Below are 27517 nucleotides of genomic sequence, written 5' to 3'. Positions count from 1 at the left end.
AGATGTTGAAAATGTCTGTATGTTTTGAGGTGGGTTTAAAATAAAGAGACACAATAGATACCCTCCACAGTGTATTTGGTGACCTAGATTACAATGAAAATATTAGATATAACATCGATGTACGAGATACTTTTCAATACGTTACTTATATCTATAATATATAAGATATTTATTTTGTATAAGTAGATGACATAATTATTACGACTTCATAATATTCGACTCATTTACTAACAAACAACATTTAATATGTATTTTTACTTTGTCTTTTTTTTTATTTTTTATTTTTTGCTTCTTTTTATACACATAGAATAATATAACGACATTGACAATATATATAATATATATATCTGCTTTTTATCCGTAGTGTTACAGAATATAATAACGCGTGCGTAATTCGAATGTCACGAAATCTGTTCACGATCTGTTAAACAATCTTTATCTGTATTTTGTTCTGTACCTTTTTCAACTGACTTTACCCAATAGGCTCGCGTACATACGTGCCGACCACATTCTCTCCAAGATTGTCGTAAATCTTCAGAGTTTCTTCTATTTCTTCGCCAGAAGTTTCGATGAAACATACATTAAACATTCTTCATCGCATCATGTAATCCTAGACAGAACGAACATAAAGGCGAGGAAAAGAGTGAAAGGATAGCGCAAAAGGTTAGAATAGGAAGTGTAAAAGCAGGAAGAATAGCGGCGATCGTTCGTAGCTTGCTTCTTTAGAAACACGACAATCGATGAAGAGAATCGATAGTGATCGACAGCAGCGTGATCCTGAGAAATAGGTTTTATCGTAAAACACAATCTATATCCCTCAGCTTCTCCATATTCGAGATTAAAACGCATTGTCAAAATTTCGTATCGATTAAAAATCACGTGAAAACGTACCAATTACCGCGACTAGTTAAAATTCAGTTAATTCGATTTCCAGGTTTATATTTTTTCAAATAAAAACATAAAATTATACAGAAGCTGCGCGATCGTATTTTGTGTTTCGAGCTTTCGAAGTATTTTTTGAGTCTTTCTCCATTCGTTCCCCCATCCTCACTGTCGATGATAATGTTTTCATGCCGGCAACGGTAATCGACGTTGACGATGTTCGACGAACAATCTAATTGTCTAATTCTTATTGATGTCTAATGATTATTTAATATGCGTGGTTTGCGACGAAAAGCGCTGCGTTACCAGCAGCTCCCGCCACGCCACCAGCGTATTTGCCGAGTGCCGATTCGCTGTTAGCCTATAAATACAAGAATATATTTTAGACAAACTTTATATTAATACACTACTCCACAAAATTAAAAGATCACTGAAAACTGAAAAGTTATCGATTTTGAATTGCTATAATTTCGTGGAAGAAAATCGTACAACGGTCTACCTGGATTCATTTTAAAGGGTAAAGCTTCTACTTTCCCTTCTCTGAACTGAATTTTCTCAAAAATCCTTTCATATATCATATCATTTATATCATAAAACAGAACGGAAAACTAACGTTGCTTTTTTCTTTTTAGATTTGATAAATTCGAACGACTCTACAAAGTTTAGAAAATCTTTTTTGAAATTCGTTAAAAAATGACCTTGTAAGGAAAAGAGAAGTCTCCCCTTTGCAACGATATCTAAAAATTTGTACGATTTTTATTGTCGTTTTATATACCTTAAATAAAAAGTGTGTCGCCGACAATTTTTTGGTCAACATTTATTTTGTGGATATAATTTTGTGGAGTGTATAATAATTAATTAACAGTAACTTACAATTAGAAACGATAATTAGTAACAATATGTATTTAAATACACAATGTTATCAGTATGTACATATAATATGAACACATAGAAAAGCAAATATATACAGAATTTATCTACGATACTTACTATGGAAACATGTCTCAGAAAAAGAAGAGAGTTTAGTAGGCATGAGATTTCACATAGAGAGAGGCATTTGCAGCTGCGCTAGCAATGCTACCAGCAGAGTATTTGGCTAGGCTGGCTAGACTATTTGCCTAAACAGTCACACAGTATACATACATGCAAAAAGAAATGATAAAAAGAAAGTAGAGATTAAATAAAACAGTAATAATCAAACCTAATAAAATAAACTAGAATAGGATCTAAATATAAAAGAAATGAAAACTATACTATATGTGTACATAAGATGTAAAAATGTAAAAAGATAGGACTATATAAAGATAAAAAGGAAAGTTTCTAAGTATTAAAAAGAAAAAGCTGAAAAATGCAATAGCTAGAGAAAAAAAGAAGTGATGGCAAAATACATGTAGAGAAGAAAGGTAATAATCCAAATCCCCATAAATAGCACATAGAAAGAGAAAAGATATTTTAGTGAACTTTTGTACACAAAATTACATACAGAAAAGAACATAAATAAATCAAACTAAGTTAGTCACAATAATAAAAAAGAAGTAAAAAAAATTTATTCTACTGACATAGCAGCACACATCAAAAAGTAACAGAGATGCTTCGAAATTATAAAACATAAAGAAGGAAATCTGAAATAGGATAACATAGCCTGAGAATTACCTTAGCCCTCTTGAGAAGTTCTTGCTGGCCTGCAGCAATTTGTTCCTTCTTGCCGCCCCATGCACGGAGAACAGAGGCTTGAAGAGCACGACCGTAGCTGAAGGTCAGTGCCCAAGGTTTGTTCGCTGGGAACTTGTTGATTGCGTCCAAGTTCACGGATGCCTCCTCTTCTGATTGACCACCACTGAGGAAGGTGATTCCAGGTACTGCAGGTGGCACGGTGCGCAGTAAAGCGGTCACGGTAGCAGCTGCGATCTCTTGAGGAGATGCCTTCTTCGGGCAGCTCTGTCCTGGTGTTACCATATTCGGCTTCAGAAGGGTTCCCTCGAGGTACACATGATGATCAGAGAGTGCCTGAAACGTCAAATATGATGAAATTTTAACTTCTCAATAAAAAGAAGAAATGAAATCTCTACAATTAAATAACTGGACACAAAAAAGCGTCAAACTAAAGTTGATTACTTTCCAATTCTTCATATTTCTATAGTGAAAACAAGAGTCATAAGCAATATGCCTAACAGATTGCTAGCCTGGCTAACGCTTCATTTAAATAATACAACTTCGTAAATTTACATTTTTAAAGTTGATATCTCGATAGAAATATTATAGCATTTATCTTGCAGAAAACAGAAAATATTGGATAATAGACTCCATTCTAGGAGAAAAGTATATCTATAGTATGCAACTTACACAACCAATACTATAACGTAAAAGACTTTGAAACCATCCTATCTTGCCTTGTGGCATTTCCTCCTATTTTCAATCAAATAGCTGTAATCGATTCCAATTATACTAACGACTCTGTGCATCACTATTGCTTCTATCTATCGAATAAACGAGGCAAGACGCCAGTATCCCTGCACGAAACAAATCAGATCAATATGCAGATTCCCCTCACCTTGTACACAGCGGCCAGAACCTCTTCCGTGACTTGTTGGCAACGGGCAAGGTCATGATCACCGTCAGGCAAGATCTCGGGCTCAACAATTGGCACGATCCTAGCACTCTGACAGATGGAAGCGTAACGAGCCAAGACGTTAGCGTTCTCCAAAATGGCGAGCTTGCTAGGACAGTCCTTCTTGATCTTCAACACGCATCTCCACTTGGCGAATTGGCATCCATCTTTTTTGTATTGGATGCAACGAGCCTGGAGACCGTCGAGACCCTGAGTGGTGCATTCGTCGTCGGTGCCGAATAATGGTACCACACCCGTGTCGACTTTGATACCTGGCAAGATGCCACGTTGCTTCAAGAGTTCAACGAATGGTGTTCCATCGTCGGCCTTCTGGTAAAGAGTCTCGTGGAACAGGATAACACCAGAGATGTGCTGGCCGATGGTGTCCTTTAAAAGATAAATAAAATACATTATTAAAGAAAAATTGAACGAATATATTTGGTATATAAATTTTACACGCCGATGATATAGAAAGGCAAAGTATTTAAAGTATATACTTAACAACGTTTGAAAGTAGCAGATAGAATATTTCCAAAGTATTCGAAGGATATAATTTAGAGTATAACGTTAGACTTCAATCGTTGATCGATTGTTTGTTTCTTCTTCTAAATTTATGGTTTAAAAGATATGATAAATCACAAATTTGAGAAAACGAAATGTAGGAGAAGAAATATCAGAAACATTCCTGAGTTGTAAAGATCTTTTCTTCGTAGAATGATTGCTCTGTCAATGAAATGAATTAACTTCCATCTTCTTGAGTTTAAAATATCTACGAAGTCATCGCCGATTATATCTCTTCACTAATCTGAGAAATCAGAAAGGATTGAAAGAACTGCGCATCGATTTCTTGTAAGTTTGACAATATTCGAATACTGGTAACTATCAGTACTTAAACAAAGTCAAATTTTTTCCTAAATGATAAGATAGGAAATAATTGAATAAATAGATAGAAATTATACCTTAGCGCTGGTGAAAAGAAGTTGTCTGTAAGCTCGGCGGTTGTCCTCGGTATTCTCAACGTTGATGTCCTTAAGACGCTTGCCGATGGTTGTTGTCGATTCATCCGCAGCGAGAATTCCTTTTCCAGGTGCCACGATCTGCTGGGCGATTTTTTTCAATTCCTCCTTCAGCTCAGGTTCGAGCTTATCGTATTTTTCCGCAACCATTTTCTACGGAAGAGATACAATGTAAAAAGATAAAACGTTCGAGGAAAATTTAAGGCAGGTATAGCGTCGTCTGAAAGGTGCCATAAATAATTCTTCTTAGGATTAGATAAAGATTAGAAGATAGAAGTTTCTGATTAATGAGTTCGTATAATGAGCTGCAAGAGATAAAGACCTCTTTCAAATATAATTAATAATTCGACAGTGATTAATGGAGAAGCCATTAGTCTTTTTAAAGTAATTAAGATCCTAATTAAATAACAGTGTTTTTGTCACATCCGATAAAGCTTTAATATTTATATGATATTTGTTGGCAGACAATACATTTGCTAAGTTGTCCGATAGAGTCACATATGCATATATAACGCGTTCAGTCACTGACGTAAAATTACATCATTTCCTGAAATAACAGAAAGATACAAGGAAACAATACTGAGGTATAGAAAAACTTAGATATTTTTTCTTTATGGGGTATTTTCTTTTTAATTTCAAATAACAAGTAATCGCAAGTATAACATCTTACAAGAAATTTTATTATTCGTATCCTTTGGTCGATTACGGAAATCCCAATCAATCGTAGATCTACTCTTTTTAATTATAATTTTAATTTTAATTAAAGTGAACTTCATGAATGTAAGGAAATTACCAATCGCGATAGAATCAAGTTATGTTTGGTACATAAATCTTACACGTTGGTAATATAGAGAGAGAGATGGTTTGAAAACATTGAAAGATAACGCGCAACATCCTTTCGCCCGTAATGCTTCTACAAAGGCCAGTTATTTATTGGACCTGCGTAGGAGGGTAGAATTTCAAGTGCAAAGACCCCTCCTAGGACGCTTTCATTTCTCTTTTAAAATGAGCCTTTCGATACGTCGCATCGCGCCATAGGCATTGTACACATGAAATATCAAATGTCCACTAAGGCTTCCGCAGCGTAATTGAATTTCACAGTGTCCCATCAACGTCAATATTTCATAAAAAGAAAATGTTAGTTTGACCCATTTCTGCGTCTTCATTCGCTCCACCGCTTTCATATCAAGCTAATAGACCGCTATATTCCTAACTAATACGAGAGGGTCATCGGTATACCATACGTATATTTATAGTTATATTAAAGGAATCCATGATGCTTATTCTCATGGTTCATCTTGATTGGATTTCGCGGAGAAGTTTGTTATTGCTGATAAGTAATTCTCTATTTTGTGCTTGACGGCGGAGAAATATTAATGCTACTTTGTTCTGTAACATCGTCTTATAATAATTATACGAAACAAGGAATATAGTGAGAGTCAAGAAGCACAACACAAGAGAGTTTTGGACTGTGAGGGGAGTCAGACAAGGATGCCCATTGAGCCCGACGTTATTCAACATCTACGTGGCAGGACTAGAAGAAGAATTAAGGAAAGAACAAGCCGGGGCATAGTGGTAGGAGAAAGAAAGGTATGGTCATTGACATATGCAGACGATATTGTGCTGATGGCGGATAGAGAAGAGGAGTTGAAGGAAATGTTGAAGAGACTCAACAAATTTTTGAAAGAAGCCGAATTAGAGCTGAGCACGGAAAAGACCAAAATAGTAGTCTTTGAAAAAAAAAGGAATAAAAGGAGATAAAGAAAATGGAAGTGGGGAGAGCAAGAATTAGAAGAGGTGGACGAGATAAGATACCTAGGGTATATACTACAGAAAAACGGAAGTGATAAGAAGTACATACAAAATAGGAAAAAGAGATCAACAATTGCAATGAAGAAAACATGGAGCGTGGGAAAAAGAATATTCAAACAGGACTATAAAAGGAGAATGAAGATGTTTGGAGCACTGGTAGAGAGCGTGGCGCTGTTTGGAGCAGAGGTATGGGGCTGGAACATGGAAGAAGGACTGGACAGAGTTCAAAGGAGATATGTGAAATGGATATTAGGCTTAGATATGACAACACCAAATTGTATACTGATAGAGGAATGCAAATTAATAGAAATGAAAGAAAAAGCATTAAAAAGAGCAGCAAGGTACGAAGAGAAAGCCCTAGAATCAAAAAAGGAATTAGTAAAGGAGTGTATAAAGGAAAGAGAGAGAGAATGGGGGAATGGTCAGGAAGGGAAAAGAGCAAGAAAGAGAAAGAAGGGACTAGGAGAGGTGAGAAAAGGAGAGACGCTGATAGAAACAGGGGAGGAGCAAGAAAGGATGACAGTAGACCAAATTATAGAAGAAAGAAGAAAGAGAGAAACAGAAGAGAGGGGGGAAAGGATAAGGGAATCCAAGTATAATATATACACTACAGAAACATAGCCAAAGAAAAATTACTAAAGTACTTAGAAGGGAGGATGAAGTGGAAGGACAGAAGAATACTGGCAAGATTCAGATGCGGAAACGAGACCAAAGCAAGGGAATACTAGAAATAAGAGGGGGAAAAAGATGCAGACTATGCAGAAGGAAAGAAGAAGACCTAAGACATGTAATAGAAGAATGTGAAATAACGGGAGGACCAAAGGATGTAGGAAAAACGCTAAACGAGACTGAAGAAGGTTTAGCAGAACTGAAAGCAATAATAGAGAAGAGAAGGGCAAACGGCAAGAAGGAGGCACAGCAAAGAGGCTAAAGACCAAAGTTGCAATAGTTTTTTAGTCATTAGTTGCTAATTCATAGTTCCTAATTTTTAGATTTCAGAGGTAGAATAAGCAAGGTAGTGCAATAGAATAGAGTGGAAAAGAAGGAAAGTAGACATATAAGAAGAGAAATAGACATAAGAGATGTAAAACCGAAAGTTCGTCCAAAGCCGAAAGGCACGGACTAAAAATAATAATAATAATTATTATTATTATACGACTATATTAATGTATAGACTGCAGATTTTTATTCATTTGTAGGAAATTTAAAATTTTCAAAAAAAAGGTAGATTTAATAGTATTTATTTATATAAATAGATTTATATAAGTAGTAAAAATGGAAAAAATACACGCAATGTGCAAACATATATAAAATACCCGAAGTATAGTAATTTCTATAATATACGATGGATGAAATAAAATTTCTACTTAGAGTCCATTTGTTTATTAATTAGATTCGTAAAAATACAAATTTCCATAACAATTCTCAGTCTACTAGTACTAACTATAATGATCGACCGAAGTAAATATTTTCGTTCGTAGCAAATAAATATCATTATAAATTTCAAGTCATGATTAAAATTTTGAAGAATCACAAGTATCGTGCATGTATACGATTGGACTATTAATTGCTTTCGTTGCAATTACGTCAGTTTGTAGCTCGTTACCGCGAAAGTTGAGAGTCTCGTACTCGAGAGTTGTACAAACGCCTTTATACGGGTAAACATTTTTAAAGAGGCCCATTCTTTGGAAGGAGGTTGACTCGTGAACCTTTACGAACATTTATTATGCTTTATACTTGTTATTTTTAATTAGAGACTCCTGTAATTGTACATACGCGACACAAGGTGCACAGAGTGCTACAATTATAATTTATATGAATAATTTCCGGTACCAGTCTCAGAATAGAAGATAAAGGAAAAATTTGTTAGATAAATAAATATCTCAACAATTCAGTCAACATTATAAGCTGTTATCATAATATTTAGATATACTCGACTGAATCACGAGTTTCTACAATAATAAATGGATAAGGGTAATCTGAAGGTCGCTGAAAATTTTTCCAATCATCGACAGATCTTAATTAACGTATCCAATATTCTCGAAAAACAACAGCGACAAACATCTTGTTTACCTTGTCTTCATCTTCATCTACGCTACTCTACACGTAAGAGACGCTCCAACCACCAATAGAACAACCATTTATCTCACTACAACATAACGTGCAATATGTTGAACATGAATCTTTATTCAGCAGAGATAGCGTCCGAAGAATCAATGTACGAGGACAAGCGAATGGAGAAATTGCGAGGATTGTTGCAAAGAATGGACACGTAGATGCTCGTTGATAAATAGAACATACTAGAAGTAAGCTTGGTGATAAGTTTGCGATTTTATGGCTGCTCGACAGGCCAACAAAGTATCGGTGTAAATATAACGGGATATATACAGCCGATTATTGTGAGATCGTTGCTCTACGTTCTGGTCAGATTGAAAAAACCATTATCGATACAGTAAAAAATACGACCGACTTTTCTTATTGGAACAATACCGAATGCTTCGAGGACAATTCGAAAATTCCTCCGTTAATTGTCGTGGCTGTGAAAACTGCGGATGAGCGGATAACAGGATCATCGCGCTCCATTGTGTTATACTGTTACCTAAATAAACGATAAACTGGAAAGAACGTGAAATAGAAGAGCTTTTTTTTTATGAATCAGGAAACTACATATTTCGGCTATCCTCGAAATTATTGAATAATCAAATTAAGAATAATGATTTTCGAACGAAGCTCTATATAACTTCGTCATAATTATTTTAGAAATTAATATTCTTTATTCTAGATCAGTGATTCTCCACTTGGGCTACGCGACAAGATTTTCAGAAGTACGCCGTAACCATTTCCTTGATTGCTTATTAAAGCTTTTATAATTTTGTAAGTTCTGTTAAACGTTTATGTCATTTTTCATGTATATAAGTTATCATGTATCATGTATACGATGTATTATGTATAATCGTGTATATAATTTAAGTATACAAAATTTAATGCGTACATAAGTATATGTTTTATTTTAATTTCACTACTGTACTGCATAATTAATAATACATAATAATACCACATGCTATAACTATAGTCTTATTTATCTTCACGAGGGGTACGTTATTTTTATACATTTCACGGAGGTACACGAACAATAATAGGTTGAGAACCCTACCACTAGATAATAAATAAAAGATTAAAGTATTTCTGGCAATAGTTGGGAACGTTAAAAAAATATATGATTACTTTTATTAAGATCGACATATCTAATAAATTAAAACGTGACAGAATAACAGACAGATAAAGTATGGAATAAAAGGATTAAAAATTACGCAAGCAGATAAGCCACAGATCTTTAGAAGTGTATCATATATGGAATTATCGTAAATTGATTTTTCTCAAGCTTCAAGAAGGCAATATGAAATATGTATGTTTGCTCTTAAATGTATCGCAAAAAAGCACTCGAAAATATTCCACTATGCTACGGACTACAGAAATTTCACGAATCTTATCGTCACTACGCTTATCAACATCATTTTAGATTCTACTCTGAAATTAGGAAATCTCCATGGTAGACGTTAGAAGTCTTTTAAACATGTGTTCGTAATTGCTTTTTTTTGTTATTGGTAAGTATAATAGAAACTTTTGTTTTGTTATATAAGAACGAAACAACACATTAATACTTTATCAATAAAAAAAATACAGAGAACATAAAATTACACCAAAGAAGCTTAAAAAAGGAAAAATTATCAACGAAGGGCTTTAAACTTTGCAAAAATGAATAATGCCTTTGCGGTACTTTAAACGATGTAATCTTCAAGAGATCATTATAAGCGGACATCTGCATCGTTCTTGATACACGCAATTCGTACGTTTAGAAGAAAATACGATCACAGAGAATGCCGAGTCGTTTTAAACTTAAGAGCGCGAACATTCGAAGAGCATAGCAGTCTCGTTTTGTCCCCTCTTAACGATACGAAATAAAAGCCGGCTGTGTCATCCGAATCACAAAGACAGAAAGACCTAGATCTGTCTCGTTTAGTATGTCGTATACTTCTTTTTCGACAACCACGTAAAATCGTACTTTTCTGTCCGAATTTCAAGCAAAACTTCCCTTTCCTTCCGACGCACACCTGTATCATCGCACATGCATCGAGGGCTGTAAAGTAAATGATGCAGACGCGAGTTACAAGATCGATAAAACACCTACAATGAAAGTCTCCATTCAACAGTCACCGTAAACAAGCGTCACGGCGCGCGTGCACAAAGCTGTAAATTATCATAACGACATTGCATCTCAATTAACAAGATATGGATTGTCGACTCCCTCGAATCGAATCGAATGAATCAATTTTCCCTCTCTCTACGTGGCCTTACGAACAAAGTGAATGCACGCGATATAGATGCATCGTCAGGTGTACAATAATAATAGAAAAAGAAAAAGAGATCTCGTTATCAGGATGAATAACCCGAGAAAGATATAAAAATGAAATCGAATAAGAACGAAACGTGATAAGATTGAAATCCAATAAGAACGGTTTATCTAACCAGTACCGTGGAATTAATGTAGTTGAAGACCTTTAAAGGACATTTTTGTACCAACGACTCGTACAGGAGGAGAGTAGGTCTTTCTTTCTCAAGAAACAGATCCGGATTTCGTTCGGTCGATTGATTTTCTAAAAGTCGACGCTATGCTGCGAAGCTCAGAGGAAATAAAATGAGAAGAGAAGAGAGAGATATGAATAAGATCGTGCGAGTAGGGAGATTAAAATCGATAAAACGGTACACAAAACCTAATGTTAGTTGCTTGCTACTTCTACTTTTCCTAGCCTGCTTGCTGCCATAACTTGTTATCTTTGCCTCTTCCAATCGTCTTCGTTTCGAACGAAGTGTCCCAACCGCACGTTACAGACATAATGCATCGAAGCGATAACGTCTTCTTGACGTACAATGCAATAACATCAAGAGAAAGTCTCTTACGTGGCCTGTTAGTCATCGTGATAACGATAATGATTTGCTAAAGTAACACGATGACGCTAATAGTGTTATCTATATGAACGTGCCAGACGTGAGTATCGAATCGTGGAAATGTAAGTCGACAGGTTTTTGATAATTCATTGGAAATAGTTTGTAATACACCTTTTTTCATGTCAATAACAGATTCGAAAATCCTCGCGAAGACGTATCAAGTCAGCTGATGATTAGATAAAACTGATAATTGTAATTCTCACGGCGGCACGTTGCACAAACACATAATCGCGTTATCTTTTGTACGAATGCGATCGTTATCTATTAACAATAGAAAGCTTTTCCAATAAAGAAAGAAGATTATATCACTATGCGCGTCGTTATTTTGAACGAATAAAGATATGGAATAACGATGAAATATCTACGCGAAGATCATGGTTCGATGAACCTCTTGGATCTCTCTGAATCTCTTACCTGTTCCACCGAATATCGGTTTGATGCAGGTCCAGTTCAGATCGTAAATAAATCGCCGGATCTCGCGACTCGCGTATTACGAACACGCGTATATACAAGGATAATAAATATAATATAACGACGATAATAATAATAATGACAATAATAATAATGATAATAATAACAACAACGATAATACGTTTCCTTTACTGTTAGTTCGCTAATTATCGGTTCGATTTGAAATTAATTTCGGTTACGTTACTTTCCCTTTCTGTTATTGTTTCTCTGCTTTCCTCGGTTCCTCTTACGTTTGGCGTTTTACGGGTTTTATTTGAAATACACCATAAAACCACCGATAACACCGGTAGGTCTGATAAATAGATAAAAGTGACTGAGAAGATAAAAGTAAACCGATCGTTGCGACACAACGTTCTCGGCTGACGAAACGTTGGTCTTCCGCCGGGCCCAGCCGAGAGGACCCAAATATTCTTTTCGACTACATCTTTGCGGTTCGTCGGAGAGAAAACTATGCCGGGGCGCGTGTCTCGTCCGAACACGAGACGACGACTGGCTTTATCCGGCTAGTTCGCCCCCATCCAAGAGGCGGCAGGGGTACCTGGCTGCAGTGCAGTGTTGTAACTGCAAAACAGGGGGGTAGTTGCTACATTCCCTCTCTCCCTCTTTCCCTACTACCTCTGCTTCAGTCTCTGTCATCCTTCTCATTCGCCTCTCTTCTTCCTACACGTTTGTACAACCACATCTTTCTCATACTCGCCTACATTCCCACATTTACCTTCTCCCTTCCCTTTCGTCAAACCTCCCTCTATTCGCATTGTCTTGCCCGCACTAACCAACTATCTTTTTCTTCTTTCCATCGGCTTTCTTTCTCTCTCTCTCTCTCTCTCTCTCTCTCCTTCTCTCCTTCGTCCTAATCTACCGTCTTGCTTTTACACAGTATCACCCCACTCCTTTCAATCTCCTGACTCGATCGCTGTCTCGCTTCCAGCCACGCTTCAGCCACCCCTGTCTTTATCCTGTCTACAGCCTGCCGCCTATACAGCACGAAACGAGGGAGTGGGCTAGCCGCAATGCAGCACGCGCAGACGTTCTCGAGGCTACGCCTGTATTATCCCCCTGCACACCCTGAATCCGTGACCTGAGACATCGGCACACGAAATACGCGGGACCTGTGCTCTCTTGCATCCTGTTCGCCATTAGTAGTAGACGCTCCTCTCGTCTACGACGAGTACAGAGCGGGCAGTTAACAAACGGTAGAGAGAGTAATAAGGAGGAAGCTAGAATTGAGAATTCAGGGTCTCTAGTTGCGATTCATGAAAATGGCTGTACATTGCCAGCCATAAATCACCGGACACTTTATATGTTTAGTAATGTAATTACAAAATAAAGATGACACCGAATATTAATGTAACAAAGTTGTACGTGTTTTAAAGATCTTATTATAAATTCAGACTGATTCATTAATATCATGAATGCGGAATATTTCGTTGTATAATAACATAGCGTAGAACTAAACGGAAAGACTTTCTATCGCTATGTGATAATATAAAATTTATTGCAAAAATAAAATCATTTATATAGTTTGGTAGAATAGTAACACACGAAGCTTCGAAAATAATAAACGCGAACGATCTGCATGGGTGAAAATTGATCCAGCCTTTTGAAGATTAACGAACATCAAAGCAGCAAATATCCGATGTACTTATGGACGAGAATATAATTACACGAGGCGGAATTACATGTCGGATTTTCCCAAGCCTGGATGAATTTCCAACTTCAATTCATCTCGTAGATGAATTTTCTCCGAGGAAGATCGCCTTTGGTAATGAAGCTGTAGCGATAGCAAACTTCTAACACGGCTAAGCCTGTTCGTCGTTGAATAATCGACACGTGGTTCGCTCAGTCACGTTCCCCGCCATTTACAATTTCGAGCAATCTCCGATCGTCGGCGCGATTACGTAAAACCTAGCGAAAATGAATCGCTCGCGATTGATGGGGGAATTGATCACCGCAATTTGCGCAAGTCACGATCGAATTTTCGCTAATTTCTCGACCAGCGAACGGTCGGTGAACACGCCCATTGGAAATTAGTCGAGAAGATCGAGATTTAACGAAATTGAATGCGAATCGATGGATTCTATAAATAATCGACGGAGTTCTCGCGCGGCGTGAGTAGGAGGAACATTCAGACAACTCGTTAGCCAAATGAAGGTACCAACGGTAGTTGCACGAAACTCTAAGCAAGTTGCAGGCAACTACAAAGTTACGTGTTACAGCTATTTCCCGAGAAACCACGTTAATATCTTAATCAACGTTAATTCTTTTCCCTCGAACCTGACTTTTAAATGCGTCACTTAGCTCGTAATTAAGATTATAAAGAAAAACCGTCTTTCCGAATTAGATAAAGGGATCGTTATCGGTAGATTACGAGTTTATAAAAATTGCAAAAATACATAAAGTACCAGAAATAGAGCACTCGTCTAATTTGTAGTAAGAAAAATTATGAAACAGACCTCTGTTTCAATTTTATTTCCTTGCTTGTATTCATAAAAATCCGCGGTCTAATTGATAGTCCTTTCATTCCTGAGGAAACCGATTGTAATGCTGACCAGCAAACATTGGGATTTTATTCTTGTTGAATGCAGCTTACTTCCGAAAGCCTCGTACACAGTGGACCGCGGTAAGGTTAATCGCAACAATGCTACGCTCAACTGTTGTTAAGTCTGATAATTCTAGACGCGAACAAATTTTTAACGAGAGAATTTCCTGTTATCGGAATTTCCAGTTAGACGTGAAAGAACACGAACAATCGTGAGAGAAAACGAGCGTGACAAAACTCTTTTAAGCTTCCAGTATCCTTTCCTGTCCCTCTTCTTGTTTTTTTTTTTCCTTTAAAATGATTTCTAGACGACCAACGTGGGAAAAAAGTCGCTTCTTATTTCGGAAAGCATTTACGACTTACACACGCGCTATGGATGAAGCCCCTGAAGAATGCATGGAAATGAAAGTCACGCTTCGGGAGAAATACGACAACGAGGCGTGTGGGTGAAAGCTTTTTGGCCGTATAAATGATATAAAAGCCGCTCGACACTGCGGGTTGAGCCTGAAAATTTCACGGAGCTGGAAAGGAGCTTTTCTAACCCGATAAGGAACAAGTACTTAGACCGTACGACGAAGTACGTTGGCATTTGTCGAATTAGAGAATTATCGTTTGCAGTGTTTCTTGCAACTGTCTTCTATCGAGAATGTTATTTGTTGTTATTGGTTATTTTTGCTCGAGCTGTGGTTTAATATCTTCAATAGCGATCAGTATTTTATTCCAATTGATTCGTATTCGATTAATATGATTTTTAAAAGCTATTTATATTTTAATTGTATTTTTATACTCTCGTAATCATGCGAAACTAAATTCGTGTATTCTGATTACGTTATAAAATAATATATCGCACACACATTACGCATTAGAATCGAAAGCGGTCGAAGAAAATAGAACGAGTTAAGCTCGAAATAGGACCACAAAAGGGATAAACTCGATCTGCAAATGATTGAAGAGAGTTACGTATTAGCACATATTACGCAATAGTGGAATCTAAATGTGGAATTTGTATTTGTGTTCCTTTAGGGAACAGTAATAATGATCTAGATATGATATAGATTCTACGTAACAAAATGTAAGTAAACATGTTAACAAGACTTTATATAACTGAACTATATTTATTCAGTCGATAAAATTTCCGTCTCTGATCAAATTTCAGCGTACGGGAAACAAAAACAAATTTGCAATGTTACTTCTTTACGTTCATTCGCATAAATTTGCGATAGACGCGATTATTTTTTCGTATTTCGATTCACCGTGTTACTAAAATTAATTAGTTGTCTTTCGCATGGTTTCGTTCCTACTAAAAATAACTGTCATATATTAATATTACTATTAACGTTATTCTGATGTTTACTGTGAGATATGAATAAATAATGCAACGGTTTGACGAGCGGCTGCAATATTTTGAAGGCGCATGACGGAGACGCAATTTGTGCTTAAAATGCATTCCGTTACCTCATACTTGGCATAAGCTAAGTTAGAGCTAGTAACGTAATTGTTCTTGAAATTTCTGCGCAGAATAAAATTTAGTCTTTTACGACCTTATTGCTTACAAGAAACACACCAATGAATCAGAAGAGAATATTGCTTGTATTCTTATATAAATGTCCATTAAGATACCGATGTAGGCGTTTTTATTCGAAATATATTTCATGCAGTGCTTTTTAAATGAAATACCTTCCGCGTCGCATAATACGAATAAAATTTAAATCCTTTATAAAGAATTTACACATTGATGAATTTCCTACAAAAAGAACGGAAGAATCCAATTAACGCGTTCATTTTTGCACGACGCGGTTGAATTATTTGAATTATTCCCCTAGCGATATAGTCGAGGATTTTTATGTCGCGACTCTGCTGCCCACCTAAAATAACATCAAAATCGGATCAACGTTGAAGAACAATCCTCGATCTTTCGAGTCAAGAGTCTAGAATTATTGGATGAATCGGAGTGCGCGATATTTTTACGTCCATCCAATGAGAAGTTTTAGAACTATTGAAAACAACTGTAATAAAATAGCGTAATAAAGCTACAGAATTCGCCGTTTTGTAGTGCATTAAATTATTATTCCACGTTTGGATATTTTAGATAATTCTTCTGAGGAAATAAAATCGTATTGGACACTGAATAGTAACAAAACACGAAAACGAAAGCTTTAAATTCAACATTTATATTACTTAGATATTACTATTTTAATAATATTTAATTAATTATTGTATTAAGATAATAGAAAGATAATCTTGTAACTTAAAATACTTGAAGTTACTTAAGTCGTGATATTTTATAGTGTTTTAAATTATAGAAAATAATTATTCAGATTGTAGATAATAACAAAGTATTAGTCTTACGATTAGACACAACACAAGCTGTAAATTAATATAAATTCCAAGTATTAGATCTAGCATCAAAATAAGCGCAACAGTGTTGCGTCAATTTTGTTGCATCTCTCTAAAACACAATACTAAAACTTTTCCACGCGATCCCACCATGAATCTACCGTCGGTATTTTCGATATTTTCGCATGATCACATTTCGACGATAATGTAATTTTCGCAATCGCATGTAAATACCGTGTTATCGCAGCACAGCGTGATAAAGCTGTTTACGAAGGAGGAACGGAATTGTCGGGAAAATGCAATCTCGTTTCTTGATGAAAAGTGTCCCACACGTACTACTATTGTATCATCAATAGCGATTCATTGAACCGTATCTTGAAGTCTCAAAGCCAACTTGGTTGTCTTGTAGCTAACCACCAATACAAGTTCGATTTCATCAAACTAGAAATATTTCCCTTAAACGCTTTGCAAATCGATGATGTGGGGTATAACTTGACTACAACACATTCTTACGACTAAAATAAATTTGCCGAGATCGATAAGTTCGTTAATTACCTTTATTCGATCATACGCAGAATAGTTTCCCAGAATAAAATTTCTAATTATTACTTTGGTTCAAAAAGGTAAAGGCACTCAACGTAGGCTAATTGTAACGTAACTGATTTGACACAGACAAGTGTTCTGTTTGTAGAAGCTATTTTGTCTGAGATTAATTGGGATGATCGATTAATGCTTTCGAGTGTCGATAAACAAATTCCACGTAATAATGAATATTTGTTGTAATTTGATAAGTTTATATAAATTGTAAGCGATGGTTATGGATGAAGGAGAACTATCTTTTTACAATAATTTGATATTGTGATTTTAGCTTACAATATTATCTGAAAATTTACTTGATTTTTGCAGAATTTTTTGAACAATAAATTCTCTGTATAATAAATAAAAAATAAACACGTGTAAAACAAAATACAAGTAAAAATGTGCATATAGAATAAGAAAAGACCTCCGTTATGTAAATGGTACAATGGGAAATGTATGAAACATACTACATATTGTGACAAACAACCCATTTCATAGCTTAGCAATTGTAGGTAATATCCGTAAAAATATTCGTGAACCGTTTTCTTGTGTCGGTCGATACATGAATCGTGTAACGCGGGATCTATTCGCGCAGACGCGAATTGAATTTTTAACCACTGAATTTCGTAAAATTTTCCAATAAAGCTACGCATGTCGAAGGGAAGCAGTTGATGTAGAAATCTGTCGAATTGATTTGAAAAATCTTATAGAAGTATAAGAGAGTTTCACAAATTACCAACATTTCATATAACAGTATTTAACATAATGTCAATATTCCAAGATTGTAAAAAAATTATATATTTAAAATTTCAAAGTATAATATTTTAATTTATTACGTATAACGTAAATCATCTGTATTTCTATAGTGAATTTAAACCTAATAATAGAGTTATATCTATGAGATTACACAGGCGGGATATTCAAATGAAATCCCTAGAACTCCCGACCCCCGAGAAAAAAGTTCCACTCTAGTATAATTAAATTTTCGTTGTAATTGCTGATTTATTAGATTAAGAAATAAATTAGGTAAAAACGTGAAAGATACAGAATTACAAGCTATCATAATCATATACAGTCACCTTTTACATCTTTTTTCCATTCTGAGCTGAACCTAAATTACTAAGAACAAATAGTTTTAAGGAATTTATAATACTACGCTGTATACTGTATAGTATGAAAATCAGAAGTTTTTTAACTGTTTATTGAGAAATTTATGCACCTAACCGATCCTCTAATCCCAGCAACTAAAAAAACCATCTGCGCAACGACTCTATCTTGTTAGCGGGTGGTCAATAACGTCAGCATAATTTTGCTGTGGTTTAATCGGTAACGGATAAGCAAAGACGCCTGCGCGACGCGCGTCCACTCTGTCTAACCCGTGGCATTCAAAAGAGGTGAACGTCACACGGAGCGCACCTGGCGGTGATTCTCGGCACGAACCTACGTACCTCCTAACGCGCAATGCAGTGCGTAAAGTGAGTTCTTCGAGTCTTTGTGTTATACATACGAAGCTCTAATAGCTAGTTTGCGGATTTTCATGCAAATTCATATTGTAAAGAATATAATTAAAAAAGCAGATTGCTTTACCTACCAAGTATTATAGAAAGCAATTCGATATTTTATATATTTTTCATATATATGCATTCTGTGCAATTTTGTACTTTTGCTATAAATGCATAAAAATCTGCAGTGTAGGTAATTACGGAGGTAATTAGTGTGAACTGAAGAAGATAGAAAGAAAACAATCATAAAATCGACCACTCGATTCGTGCTGAGGATTAATTGAAAGGTGACGTCAAAGTGCCGCGACTCAGTTGTAACGCACCGGTCGAAGATATTAACACATACTGTTGACTTTGAATGTGTAGTGATCGGTAATCTTGAATCATGTAATTTAACATTAAGATGACTTGACATTAAGATTAAAGATCACGAGTTATCGTATATTCACGATGATTAACCCTTGCAAAAAATTCATTCTTCTTTGTATCGTGTAAAATAAAATAATACTGAGATAAATAATAATAAGCGTATTGAGAAGAGAAGATAGGGCAGATAGTCTACATAATGGATGCTCTAGAATTCTTTCTTTAGAAAATAAAAAATACTTTGACCGTATAACAAAAGGTTATCATATCGAGTTGATTAACTACGTGAATTCTGTTGAGTGGGTTCTCCTTTATCTTCCCAGTTTTCCGTTTCTTTCAGATTGTTAGTTCTTTGTGATTGGTTATTCATGGAAATTTATGGTCATGGGTAGATAAATTGTTTATGGACATATTATGTATCGCATTAACGCTTTATGACGATTGTTAGAAAATGTAGAAGTTTCAAAGCAAGCAATGACAATACTATTTAAAACATGAAACAGGATAAAACAAAATATACAGTGAAAGTTCGAAAGCGATGGAAGAACTCAGTAAACGTTTGTGCAACATAATTTGTATAATTGTATTAGCGGGATGAGACAATAACAATCATGACAATTAATGTTGCATTTAATATATTTCACATGCGTTGTAAAAGAATTTAAGTTACAAGTTATTAGTATAGTAATTATTATACATGTGCAAATAAATTATTTATTAGCTATAGCATTTAAACATTATAATATATAGCACTTTAATAGATAAAATGAAGTTATGAATTGAATAAATTCAATAAAATAGACAATTTTTTTAATATGAATTAGCTTGTTCTTATAAGCAAAATATTAATGGCGTTATACGTAGTTAGTATGTAGTTAATAAATATTTTCATTTTACTTTTTCATTATCGATTTCTCATAAAAACATGTCTCATAAATGTACGTGAAAGCTATGAGTAATTGTAAACAGTGAAAGTTACTTAATTATTAGTCACCAATCATCATTCACAACATACCAATCTGTATTAATCTGTATTATATTTTCTATTTAATACTTTATCACATGAGAGGAACGACAACTTTTCAAATAATCCATTTGTAAATTTAAATACTTCATTTCGTTAAGAACAAGATTCAACACAAGAGGGCGCTAAAAGTGCATGCAAAATGTCGAAATTGATCATTGGCCAAAGTTTTATCCGTATTACGAGACGAGAGAATGTATGACGACGTGACATATTCAGGAAAAACTGACACGTGTGCATTCGGCTGCAATAGTGTGCGTGGACGACAGATGTATCTTGATTCAGAGTCACGTGTTCATCACTGCTAATTTTTCGTCTTACACGTAACATATAACAGTATTGTCAAAATGATCATAGACACGTAGTGGTCACGTATAGTGCTATAGGTTGTGCATGTTTCGTATTGCGTAAGCTCTCGCAAAGATTGTACAATGCTTGTAAACGACCGATCTAATTCTATCCATCTACGAGCATCATTGATCGCAATATTGATTACATATATTAAATGCAACTAAATTAGACCATCATTGGCAAATAATGAAGATAGACATTGAAAAGCAGCGACGAAAAATTAGACGCAATTCTAGTGTGATAATTTATTAGATGTTCTTTTTATACAATGTATTATGTATCTGCGTGCACTTAGAACTATGAAAAACTGTTCACAAATAATATGCAACATGTAAATTATGTATATACATGAATGCAACGAAAATTGGAATTTTATTAATCTTATATAATTTCTATTTCTCTAATGAGAGTAACTTTCAAATTCCAGTTCTTCTTCCCGTACCATATTGTATACAAAAAGAATTTATTACAATAGCTGAAAAGATACAAATATTTCCACTGTTATGACAGACATATGTATGTTATCGGTTATAGGTTATATTGATAAGTAATGTAAAGCAACTTATATTCTCTCTCTCTGAAATTAACTATTAAGCTCAAATTATATATAAAATACTTCCATACGTAAATTCAAAGAGTTTTGATGTTTCAGATTATAAAATACACGAATTGTCATCATTATGGAGCACCAAGTGTTGCGCACTTTAAAATGTTCTTTCGAAGTCACGCGTTAATAGATCACGTGACTTAGGTGATTTAGGCGAAAGTAACTTTTTTTGCTATTCATTTAAAAGTAATTTATTTTCCTTAAGACTAATATCCCTTTCAATTTATTTACGAATTGAAGCAAAAATAATTTCGTTCTTCGCAAGCGAAATTTAATTACTTTATAGATATCAAAAACGTAATTATGAACAAATTCTGTACAGCGTTCGTTTAAAGCATAAATTCAAAGCGTTAAGTCATTAATTTTGTTGCTTTTAAGATTTGTAAAACAATAGCTATATACATATAACTCGAAGTTGACTTGTACATCTATACATTATCGTATGATCGTACGATATCACATTACAATATGAAAACATGTAGCTCCTTGGAAATTTGCGTATGCGATGTACAATAAAATATCGAGCGATGCTTTCAGGATAAGCCCATACTATTTCAAGATACAAAGTGTTTGACTGGGTGTAGACTAAATGTCAGTCAAGGTCGAATCTCATTGCAGGTCAAACATCAGCTTTTGCATCAGTTTTTCGGTATGAGGTAATCGATAAAAATTTATAAAAACACATGGCACTTTTCATTTCATCTTTCAATAAATTATTCATTCAAGAATACGTACAAACATAACTTACCTTTTATTGACGAAATGATCTAGCTCGAAACGTGTATCTACGTACGTCGTACGATTTGCTGGTTGGAAAGCGACTGAGGTAAACCTAGGGTATTCGTTGGTTTCAAAGTCTGAACAAGAATGATATTGGCGCAAGCGCATTCTCTATAATCGTAGAGGTTCTCAACATTGGCTCGACTAACCGTTGCTATAACCAAAATAACGTACATAGGTACGTAAATATAGAATTAAGCACCACGGATATTTCAGTGACAAAAGTACGTTATTACGAGTTTGAAAATAGAATGTTTTTTTTATACAGAAAAATATTATTTGAAATAATTTTGTAAATGAAAAAATTTGCTTCGTTTTTTCTAGTAATATGTGGTATGCAGAGTATTTTGAGTGCTGTAGTCACTTTAGACAAATGCGCATCACATGAAACATTTAAAATTAGATTATAGTTATACAATGGATGCTTGAAATAAAATAATTCGAGCACAGTAAACAATAAAGATCCAAATTTAAGATAACAAAATATTGCATTGAAGCTTTTCTTTAAACTTCTTTCAATGATCCCAACAACTTAGAAATACACAGAAATAAATACGTATAAATACAATTAAAAGTAAATAATAAGTAAATATAATTAAGATTATTCACAACAAAATAAGGATTAATGTCATTCTGTTTACATATTATCCGCCATGTGTATATCGAAAAAATGTATATATACAAACAAAGATACTTCCTTGAATAAATTAAAGTACCACATGTGTTCGTTTAACATCTTTGTATTTATTTTTTACATGGTTCTATTGTTTATTTTCCAAGAAAACGAATTAAAAATAAATGTGTCCAAGTGGGATGTCATATTTAATAATTGTTTCATAGCTACGACACTGCCAAGCATACGTGCTGATGATCCCGTGCCATGAAGCCTAGAAGGATAAGGGGGACATGGGAATTGGTGGGGATTCATGAAAATGACGACGTATCGACCCTTAAATAACGGACCAAATTCTCGGACGTTATACGACTCAACTCGCACGTACCGTCGCGGAAGCCTTCTATTGAGAGTCTCTGGTTTAGAGGTCAGTCAAGGGCACCTTTCGTGACATTCGTCGAATTTACTAACGAAATTTTTCGATGTAAGGTTGACGCACCCTCACACACACATTATGAAACGTATTGCTTTTCGTTGAAACGTCTTTATCATTACGCGATAAAGTTCATTGATAACATTCATGAGATGTCATTTCATGATGACGTAGTCATGATCTGACGTTCAAGGTGTTCGATTGAATTGATAAGCAGTCACATGTAATTGGAATTTGCATGATGCAACTGAAGATTGAATATTGAAAAGAATTCTGATATTCGTTTCCACACAGGTATAATTATAACTTCGTATCTTTTAATTGGATATTTGTTAACTGATCGATAATTTTAACGAGAATTCCTAGTGCACACACCGTTTTCAGGTTCTAATTCTCCTAACGAAGCTTGAGAGCAGAGCTTCGCTCTTTCTAAAAATGCTGCTTGAGCATCTTGCACTTTATCTGGATTTCCTTTCCACGTTTTCAATGCTGCATTCTTTGAAAAGTAAGATTATTGGGAGAACTTTCGTATTTTATAAATAAATGAACTGTGAAATTATGAGAAAGTTTTCTATTCTAATGGGAGTTAGGATATTTGAAGATACTTGTAAAGCACGTCCGTAGCAAAACGTAAGAGGCCAAGGCTTTCTCCCTTCGTAAGCGTTAATAGCGTTTAAATTTAAAACAGCATCTTCATCCGATTGTCCTCCGCTTAGAAATATAACCGCTGGTACTGCTGGCGGCACTGTCCTCTGTAAAGCTGCTAACGTATGTTCGGCAATAATCTGTACATATGTTTTAATAATTTGTAATTAAAAAATACCAAATATTTTTATGCTAATAAAATATTTAGTATAATTATTTTTATGCTAATAGAATATCGTGTTGGGTATTGCAGAATTCAGTAGAAATTCGAACTAAAATACGTAATTAACAATCGCGTATAAAATTATACGATACGAAACTTTATATAACAATTGGGATTGTTGAACAGATATCGTGTAAGTAAAGTAGATATTGTACCTGCGGTGAACAATTGGTAGAATTTTTTATTCCCGACAAAACCATCGCTACCTTTAGGATCATACCTTCAAGGTAGATACGATGCTCTTGTAAAATACGAAACAAAATAGATAATACTTCTTCGTGAACTTCTAACGCTCTATTTATTCCATGGGTACAGTTTAATATTTCGGGTTCTATTATAGGTACCATTCGTGCACTCTGACATATACTGGCATATCTGCGAAAAATGAATTGTCTAGTTATATTACATAAATATATATTTGAAGTACATAGGAGTTTTGTCAGTAAAATTTATTGATATACAAACAAATTTATTTACAATTTACTGATATATTTCAAACAAAAGTTAATCTGTTTTGAATCTGATCCTTTATAGAAATAAGCGATTTTAAAGCATTGGAATTTGTAGCTGATTCAAAACAGATTAACTTTTGTTTGAAATAATTTTGTTATTAGTTACATTGTTATAGTATTATTATTTATAAAATATTTTGTTAAAAGTCACTTTGACTTTTTTAAATGGCGTGATGTATGTTTGATTTCATGACATTGAAGCTGATGCCAAGAAAAGTTTGACGACCTATAATAGAATGATCTTCAGACGACCTTGAGTTCAGAAATCTTGAATTTACTAATTCATGGGGGTCGATCAGACGTTTGCAATAATGTTTGTGTTATCAACAAATTGCAAAAAATTACCAAAGTACTTTTCATTCAACAGAGGATAAGTGTTATTTTAACTTTTCTACATAGGATTGTCTATTGGATCTCCTATCCGTATATTTGTACTTATAATAAATGTTCAAATTGTATGCCACTTTGCGCGATATAAAGTTTTACTCTTTTCAATAAATTTTAAATAAATTAATCAAAACGGATTAACTTTTGTTTGAAATAAAAAATCCTGCACACCATTTTACTGAATACCCTGTAGATTCGAATGTATAAAAAATAATTTGTACAATTAACAATAAAGTTAATTTATTTGCAGAAGAAACAAAAAATGTATTCAGTTAAGATACCGATAATGTATGTACGTATGTCACGATTGATCATGTCGACATTTAAAAATTTGTAATTATAACGTTAGAGTGATGATGTGACGCAAATAAGTATATACTTTCTTTCTTAATGCAACTGTCTATCGTAAACATCGAACGGATCAAAGTGCAAGAATGGAGATTCTTCTTCAGCGGTTGACTTGTTTTGATAGAAATATTAACATCACTATTTTCAAATCAACCGTTTTCTGAATGCAACTTATGTTGAAACAAACTATTATATTGGATACAGAATATGTTTAAAAATGCACACATAAAGAAATAACAAAAATCCTACTTAATTTGATTTCTAATATAACTTGTCTCTTCAATTTCAAAAGTGCAATTTGATTAATTTTCTTCGATACAAGAAGGGACGTAGGTATTTAACAATTCGAGTCACTTTCCTTAGGTTTGTTAGATAAATAAAGAAAGAAAATAGAATTTGCATCTTTGCAGTTAATCGATTCTGTTGCAATTAAAATGGTAACGTGTGTTTATCAAAATTGAACCTTGCAAGGACGTTCGCATTCGTAACCATGGCCAGTTGACTCGGCGTGGTCTCTGAGATCGTGAATGTGCATCTCCATTTGGTGAAGTGACAGCCATCGCGTTTATATTGAATGCATCTCTCTTGCAAATTGTCCAAGCCTTCCGTAGTATTCTCGTCCTTCGAACTAAATAATGGGACCAGGCCCTTATCGACCTTAATGCCGGGTACGACATCTCTCTGACGTAGCAATTCGATCAATTCGACGTCATCGGATGTTTTTTGATAAACTGTCTCGTGATGCAGAATAACAGCACTTATGTATTTTGAAAATTGAGACTGCGGTAAAAAAACGTAAATACAAGCGAATCAAACTTTCATTGCGACATGATACCGTAAAGTACAAGAATTGAAGGTGATTGAATAGCTATCATATTATATTTCATGATATCCCGTTTATAGGTTAGATAAGCAAGTAAAATGTGCAGATTACAGTATAATGAGTTCACCTTATCTGCGGTGAACAACATTTGCCGATAATCGCGACGATTAATTTCGGTATTTTCCACGCCGATCTCGTCGAATCGTTCTTGAAAAGTTGAAGGAGACTCGTCACAAGCTAGCAATCCTTTTCCTGGTACTACGATCGCGTCTACGATTTTGCGCAACTCTTGGCAAAGAGCTGGTTCTAACTCCGTGTATTTAGTAATGGGCGATGATATCTAATTAATAAATATATAACAATTTTTGACGAAACTTTATGTGACTTTAAAATAAAGTTAAATTAACATTAATATCCTAATTCATTCATATTATAATGTACGGTTGTATCGTAATTGTAAGTAAACAATATTTCTAAAGTGATATTACATTTTTCAAGCAAAATAGTTAAAAGAAAAACATGGTGTTTCGAAATTAAATTATGTCCAAGAAGTTAATGGGAATTGATACAATTATCATTTGTTGAGCAAATGATTTCTTAATACGTATATTAGAGAATCGAAAACTATAATCAAAATAATTTTTGTAACACTAGAAGGAAAAGAGTGAAATTTTTCATAACTTCAGGACTATGAACGAAGTTGGGAAGGTCAACAACCGTGTTGGCACTCGGACAAGTTATATTTAATTTCGAACAACAATCACTGAGTATTCTAATTCTATAATTTCGTAGCGAACGACAGACATTTATTTAGTACGACTCTTACACTTTCTAAGGGTAATAATCATTATCGAACATTGATATAACGGCAACAAAGTCCAATGACGATATAAAATATTATACCGTAATCACAATTACGCTTTTAAACTGTTGATTTCTTTTTAAGTTTAGATAATTTAACATTGGTAAACATTTTTTGAGCGTATTAGTAATAAATTAATCGTTTTACGTCTACATATTTATTATTTGCACACAGGGGAGTTAATATTTTTTTAAAGAGAAGGTTTCATTATAAAATTGAGATTTTTTTTGTTAATGCTAAATTGTATATCATGAAATAGGTCCAATACGATTTTTATGAAATTTTTATTTTGTATATATCTTTTATTACTGGTAAAATTTGGTAATGATTTAAAAAAGTATTTTCATAGTGAAGAAGATAATAATAATAATAGTAGGTTAATGACTTACTTTGTCTTTACAGTTACATTTATCCCCCAAACGCTTCATTATTTCAAGTACGTAAATAACGCCAAGAATTTTAGAAAAATAATAAAAATTAGGTGTATTTTTATTTTAATATAGGAACCATATTGATAGAAATTTTAATAAAAATTTGATACTGAAGTGAAAAGAGATAAAACAATTGAAAATTTATTATCTATATAAGAGTAGAATATAGGTTTCTTGCAAAAATCAAAATGCGTTAATAAGAAAATCAAGAACCTTTTTCTAAAGAGTTACAGTAATATTTAGTCATGGAAAGCAGTAAATATGTTTAAGAAATAAATTTTAGTAAGAAAAAAGTTACTGTCAATTGTTAAATTAAAGACTAAAATATTTCATTTACGTGATGTTTGTAAACCAAGCGC

General features: G+C 34.3%; 3 protein-coding genes and 2 long non-coding RNA genes across 10 annotated transcripts; 3 read left to right on the top strand and 2 right to left on the bottom strand.

Annotated features, from left to right (window-relative positions):
* Window positions 1–58: 58 nt before the first annotated feature.
* On the bottom strand, window positions 59–21985 carry LOC117238722 (fructose-bisphosphate aldolase). 3 transcript variants are annotated; one of them, XM_033503865.1, is made up of 6 exons: window positions 21850–21985; window positions 4450–4659; window positions 3434–3877; window positions 2536–2889; window positions 1873–2000; window positions 59–1243 (listed from the first exon to the last, which is right to left on the bottom strand). In XM_033503865.1, the coding sequence occupies exons 2-5, from the start codon at window positions 4654–4656 to the stop codon at window positions 1905–1907; spliced, it is 1101 nt and encodes a 366-aa protein (XP_033359756.1). In that variant the 5' UTR covers window positions 4657–4659; window positions 21850–21985; the 3' UTR covers window positions 59–1243; window positions 1873–1904. The 3 variants fall into 3 exon arrangements, with proteins under 3 accessions (XP_033359756.1, XP_033359755.1, XP_033359757.1); XM_033503864.1 differs by lacking the exon at window positions 21850–21985 and adding an exon at window positions 11740–12290; XM_033503866.1 differs by lacking the exons at window positions 1873–2000; window positions 21850–21985 and adding an exon at window positions 11740–12288.
* LOC117238724 lies at window positions 6376–6946 on the top strand. The gene has a single exon (XM_033503869.1). The coding sequence runs from the start codon at window positions 6397–6399 to the stop codon at window positions 6937–6939; it is 543 nt and encodes a 180-aa protein (XP_033359760.1). The 5' UTR covers window positions 6376–6396; the 3' UTR covers window positions 6940–6946.
* LOC117238729 lies at window positions 18646–21782 on the top strand. Its single transcript, XR_004494258.1, has 2 exons — window positions 18646–19125; window positions 19460–21782. It is a non-coding gene; the product is annotated as an uncharacterized LOC117238729 (long non-coding RNA).
* LOC117238727 lies at window positions 21923–25438 on the top strand. 4 transcript variants are annotated; one of them, XR_004494254.1, is made up of 4 exons: window positions 21923–22059; window positions 22206–23221; window positions 23312–23432; window positions 23518–25438. It is a non-coding gene; the product is annotated as an uncharacterized LOC117238727 (long non-coding RNA). The 4 variants fall into 4 exon arrangements; XR_004494255.1 differs by having other exon boundaries at window positions 21926–22059; window positions 22722–23221; XR_004494253.1 differs by having other exon boundaries at window positions 21994–22105.
* LOC117238726 (fructose-bisphosphate aldolase-like) lies at window positions 22721–27226 on the bottom strand. Its single transcript, XM_033503871.1, has 6 exons — window positions 27117–27226; window positions 25993–26205; window positions 25506–25822; window positions 23951–24170; window positions 23533–23712; window positions 22721–23423 (listed from the first exon to the last, which is right to left on the bottom strand). Exons 1-6 carry the CDS (start codon window positions 27153–27155, stop codon window positions 23277–23279), a joined length of 1116 nt encoding a protein of 371 aa, XP_033359762.1. The 5' UTR covers window positions 27156–27226; the 3' UTR covers window positions 22721–23276.
* Window positions 27227–27517: the final 291 nt, after the last annotated feature.

This window comes from Bombus vosnesenskii, unplaced genomic scaffold (genome assembly GCF_011952255.1).
Source record: "Bombus vosnesenskii isolate JDL3184/JDL3185 unplaced genomic scaffold, Bvos_JDL3184-5_v1.1 scf7180000013605, whole genome shotgun sequence".
NCBI lineage: Eukaryota > Metazoa > Arthropoda > Insecta > Hymenoptera > Apidae > Bombus > Bombus vosnesenskii.
The sequence above is the reverse complement of the archived record's forward strand: the minus strand, read 5'-3'. Positions and strand labels throughout refer to the sequence as shown.